The sequence below is a fragment of the Coregonus lavaretus genome, assembly GCF_964263955.1.
Source record: "Coregonus lavaretus genome assembly, chromosome: 38".
NCBI classification, from domain to species: domain Eukaryota; kingdom Metazoa; phylum Chordata; class Actinopteri; order Salmoniformes; family Salmonidae; genus Coregonus; species Coregonus lavaretus.
In genome coordinates, this window is record NC_140025.1 from 7,429,518 (window position 1) to 7,435,348 (window position 5,831).

At 40.4% G+C, this 5,831-nt stretch overlaps 1 protein-coding gene across 1 annotated transcript; it reads left to right on the plus strand.

Annotated features, from left to right (window-relative positions):
- The first annotated feature begins 3,247 nt into the window (after nucleotides 1-3,247).
- Nucleotides 3,248-4,918, plus strand: arl4ca (ADP-ribosylation factor-like 4Ca). Its single transcript, XM_084155143.1, has one exon. It carries the CDS (start codon nucleotides 3,696-3,698, stop codon nucleotides 4,272-4,274), a length of 579 nt encoding a protein of 192 aa, XP_084011269.1. The 5' UTR covers nucleotides 3,248-3,695; the 3' UTR covers nucleotides 4,275-4,918.
- Nucleotides 4,919-5,831: the final 913 nt, after the last annotated feature.

The window sequence follows — 5,831 nt, forward strand, 5'->3', positions numbered from 1 at the left end:
TCTCTCTCTCTCTTCTCTCTCTCTCTCTCTCTCTCTCTCTCTCTCTCTCTCTCTCTCTCTCTCTCTCTCCAATCTGTTAATCAATAGGAGGTTATCAGGCCATCCCCTCTTCTAACCTCTCCAAATGAGAAAGTGATTATTATACCAGGAGGGCTGCAGTAATTGTTTCTAAACACATTACTGAAGTTTCATTTAGCCTACAGTAGATTTCTGCCATGCATTAATTCCAAAAAGGTTATTTGGCATTGTATTGTATTGTATTGTATCTCTATGGTTTTAATCATCATTGTTGCTTAAGTCTGAGCTCAAAACTAAGTCTACTGGGTGTTACTATTCTCCATTGAATGCATCACTGAGTCTATACCTTGACAGGTTTCCTTTCTTCTCAGGAACACTTCAAGGCTCTTGAAATGGCCGGTGCCTAGCAACAGAATGGGTCCCATGTGTTCAGATGTGTTGAGTGGTCTGCTTTCCATTTCAATATGTATATTCTTCTAATCTACACACCCTTTCAAGCTCCTCTAAGAAATTGTGTGTAGGTGACAGGCTGCCATGTTTGATTTAATCTATAAACAAATATCAGTTAATAGAATAGTATAGAATAGAATAGAATAAACATAATTATTTCCTGTTAACTACATTTTTGGTTAATATGTAAATCCTGCTTCACAGCAGCTTGCGTTTGTGTGCGTGTGTGCGTGTGCATGTGCATATTTGTGCATGTGTCTGTGCGTGTGTATGGTCTCCATTTTACTCCGGTTTCCCTACTGAAAATAGCATCAGTGTTTCAGCACTGTTTCTCCCTCCACTTGTAGTGTAACCTCTCCTCTGCAGGCAGGCTGTGTCCACTGGACCATAGCAGAGGCAGTGCCAGGTACACTGAAAATGGAGTGGAAGACGAAGTGCAGGGACTTCTGAGTGTGTGGAGTCAATTTCATAGAAGGAGAAATGTCAAACCTCGCTGAACGTAGAACTAGATAGAGTAGAAGTTAGAACATTAAATGTATCCTCATTTAGCCGTTAATCAAGCTTTCAGGTGTAATATACAGAAACCGTAGGCTACTAAACTCACTTTGTTTGGCACCAAATGTTCTTTTAAAACTAACAATGTACAACATTAATTAAGAGAAAGTTCTGGAACCTTGAAAGTTAAACCAAAAATGCCAACTACATTATATAGTAAGATAAGATGTTGGGCTACAAAGTGATGATTGCCGTATTGGCAGAAACGCTACAAGCCTCCAAGAACGCCAAACACACTTCTATTAAAGATCCATGATTTGGCCTGTGTCATTATTTACCCACATCAAAACTACAGTCACAGCTGCATCCCAAATGGCACCCTATTCCCTACATAGTGCACTACTTTTGACCACCCTATTCCCTACATAGTGCACTACTTTTGACCACAACCAATGGGGCTTAGGTAAAAAGGTGTGCACTATATAGGGAAAAACTGGAAGGAAATCAATGTTGCTAATGCCTCCTTATGCCACTGAAGCACTTTACATTAGCGCTACTGTAAAATGCATGAGCCGGCCTGGCTGGAAGGATGTCTCAGGTGTCAGGCAGTAGGACTGATTAAACACCAATAAAGAAGTAGTGACATTTCACATAGAGAGAGAGAGAGAGAGAGAGAGAGAGAGAGAGAGAGAGAGAGAGAGAGAGAGAGAGAGAGAGAGAGAGAGAGAGAGAGAGAGAGAGAGAGAGACAGGGTGTGCGAGAGGTCCTGCATTTTGTCTTCCTATAGGGAGATGGATAGGGCAACATTATTTGCAATGTGTTGATTTGTGAAGAGCCTCGGCTACACTTTCTTCATTTTATTGATCTCAGCTCCCATCACATTCTGCATCAATGAGCCACGTGAGGATAGAAAGCAATTAGTGGGGAACAAGGCCCTGTTGAGTCAGGTTGCATAGTTAAACAGTTAGAAAGGCTATAGACCTCCCTTGACTGCATCCTAATGGGAACATCATTCTTCTCTCTCTCTCTCTCTCTCTCTCTCTCTCTCTCTCTCTCTCTCTCTCTCTCTCTCTCTCTCTCTCTCTCTCTCTCTCTCTCTCTCTCTCTCTCTCTCCCTCTCTCTCTCTCGCCTGCTTTGAGTTGAGCTGTATAATTTGTTTGGGGATAAAACGTTTTTGTATGAAGAAACAAAACATATTGCCTATTAGCCAAAACATCTATATGTTGCAGTGTGTGTATTTATGCCTAAACTATTTAGTTACAGAGCATAGGCATACACTAATAGACCTACCCTAAATTGTCTCATATATGATTAGGAAAGGCTCATCTGAAAATAACATGCAGCCCTGACTGAACTGGGATAAATGGAGAAAACATTAATTAGGTGCTTAGCTAATAACCCCTGAGGCAGGCTGTACATTAAAGGCCCACTCCTTAATTTGAAAAACAATACAACGGCAGCCCTGCCACTTGGTTTCCACTGAAGTCCTCTGTAGCTCAGCTGGTAGAGCACGGCGCTTGTAACGCCAAGGTAGTGGGTTCGAACCCCGGGACCACCCATACACAAAAAAAATGTATGCACGCATGACTGTAAGTCGCTTTGGATAAAAGCGTCTGCTAAATGGCATATTATATTATTATTATTATATATTATATTATATTTGGTTTGCTATAAAGCTGAAGGATGGAGCTGGAAGCCTACTGAGGAGTTGTCCTGACATCTAGTGGTGAATCTTTGCAACAAATGCATTTTTTGTAATGTGCTGTAAATGTAGGCCTACGTGCCATGGGTCATAAAAAAGGCAATAGGCCTACCTGGCAAAAAAAGAGAAAGAAACACCTGGCTAAAAAAAACATCTCAAATCCACCTCCTCAATTACGGTGCAGTATTCATGTCATGTCATAGGCCTACATATTCTTCATTTCTGTCTATATTTTTTATTTATATGTCATAGACTACATAGGTGTCAGGAATGTATTTTAATAAATTAATGAATAAATACATAAATAAATATAACACTGTACAAAGTTTTGTAACCTTGAAGTTTCGTTTCACTATTGACCCTTGGTTCAGGTTGTTTGCGGCTATGCACATGTGGCACCGGCAGTGTGAAGTCCCACACCTCTATACTGAAGTCTATAACATTCCTGATTTGTCTGCCACGCGAAGGCGGAGTCTCCTAGTGTAGTAGACTAAAATGATGTGTGCGCAACGCTGACTGGTAACCACTGTGGCAACCTTGTGAACCAACAGTCTCTCCACAGCGCTGCGCGTCAGTATGTTATTTTTTTCGCTGACAACAGAAATGTTCTGAATTTAGGATACCTGGTCTCTTCAGAGAAGAACAGCATTTGCGTATTAATTCATTTCAAAAATGAGATGTTAATACAACAACCCGATTATTGATAGCACATTTGTTGCTGCAGCTGTATGCGTCGGGAGACAACGTGCCAGAGGGGACTGCATCTCATCGCAGCTTTTATAGATAGACCAAGGGGGACTGATGACAATAACAATTCCGGACAGTATTTAATTGTGACCGTGCGCTCTTCTCCAATCCATACAGGTTATTTACCTTGAGAAATGCGTGTTTGCAGAACGCAATAGCAGAAGATGGAACAACAATGACTTTTTTAATAGCTATCTCAGAAAGCTATAGCCTATAGCCCATCTGTATGCTTAGCATTAAGCAGGTACCTCTTATTTGACTTCTCATTCAACAGTGTGTAAAATGGGTAACAGTTTTTCTAACATAGCTGCTTTTCAGTCCCTGCATATTGTCATGCTGGGTTTAGATTCCGCCGGTAAAACGACTGTCCTGTACCGCCTGAAATTCAACGAATTTGTGAACACCGTTCCCACAATCGGATTTAACACCGAGAGGATAAAACTGAGTAACGGTACCGCCAAAGGGATCAGTTGTCATTTTTGGGACGTCGGGGGACAGGAGAAGCTAAGACCGTTATGGAAATCGTACAGTCGGTGCACGGATGGCATTATTTACATAGTGGACTCAGTGGACGTGGACAGACTAGAGGAAGCCAAAACAGAACTGCATAAAGTTACCAAATTCGCAGAAAACCAAGGGACTCCATTACTTGTGATAGCCAATAAGCAGGACTTGCCCAAGTCTCTACCTGTCCATGAGATTGAGAAGCAACTGGCACTGCATGAGCTCAGCCCCTCTACCACTTACCATGTCCAGCCTGCATGTGCCATCATAGGTGAAGGGCTCCATGAAGGCATGGATAAACTGTATGAAATGATTGTGAAACGAAGGAAATCATTGAAACAAAAGAAAAAGAGATAAATACACATTACTGTAAAGTTGACCCCTATCTTTTGAGCTGCCTGCTACTGTACCATGCCCTTTGCTGTAGTAGGCATGTCAGGTGATTCTTGTTATGCAGACTGTACCATGCCCTTTGCTGTAGTAGGCATGTCAGGTGATTCTTGTTATGCAGACTGTTACACTTGCAGTGGTTTATTCTGATACACTGTAGCTTTGGGGTTATTGTTGAAGTTAGTCAATTTTAGCTGTGCTGTTACATTCAATCACACATTCAATAGCAAGAGGAAAATAAAAACTTGCCTCTTGCTATCAGAAATGTTCTTGACAGGCTGGTACCTGTTTGTTGCTGCTTCACAGTATTTTCTTGTCAATTAATTTTTTCTCCTGGAGAGTGGCCTACACAGCACTTTTTGACAGCCTGGAGTAGCCCACATTATTTCCTGATTGGAATGAACGTCATTAATCAATATTAATGTCCTTTTAATTTTATTTTTCCACTTTGCACGCTGTGTTGATGTTACTAACACATTTTGAGAGAGACCGTCCATTTCGTTTTAATATTTCCCCTACTCCTTTGATAACTGGGCAAACAGTGCTGTTTTATAATATAATACAATAGCTTACATTGGGTTTAATGTGTCTTTCAAATAAAGAAGGCTATTCATGGGTTGCATGTTTTTTCACAATATTGTTTTGAACGTTTGTTTTATGACTGATGCCCAGCTGAGCATTCTAGGTGCCAATGAAGATGTAATCTAAAGTGCATTACTGTGGCTTGGAAACACGATGACATTCCAAAGGAGGCTAATAATTAGTAGGACAAGCATTTGTCATCATTGTTATGTCGCCAGATTGACTTCAGATGCAGTATAACTTTAGTTAGCTAGTTAAGATTGAGGGGAGAGCGCCACAATTTTTGCTAGCTAACATTAGCATTGTTACCTATTTCTCACAAACTTTGCTATCTCACGGCAACATTGCCATCTCTCTCAAGTAAACTTGACGACATCATAATGATGGCAAAGTTGTTTTCTACTAATTATTTGTCTACTTTACCAATATCATCGTATTTCCAGGCCACTATAGTGTAATTTTAATGAAACAGTCATTGGCCCCCATTCAGAAAGACTGAGCATTAAATCAGTCGGACATCAATATGCTTGCAGTATCTGTAGAATGTTGATAACAATGATAACGATGTGATGGAGTGATGGAGGTGCAACCCATGAGACATTATGTGTTCTGATTTCAATAGCATGATACTCACCCCAGTTCTTATTGCTACTTCCTCTTCCTCGGCTACATTGGTAGATTTATAGCTGGCCAACAATGGCAAAACCAAACTGTATGTACAGTAAGACAAAAATCATTTTTTCTAAATTGAAATGTTTGTTAACAAAACGTGTATACTTTTATTTACTTCCCTGAGCGGTATTGACACTTAATGGTATAAGTGTGTGGAGGTAATTTTGTTTTACTGAGTAATTGAAATATGGAGGCTGTTTGTCCAATGCAGAAGGATTTGCAGTTTTTTTCTGAGTATATCACTACAACTGTCTTATGTTTTTAGTAGTA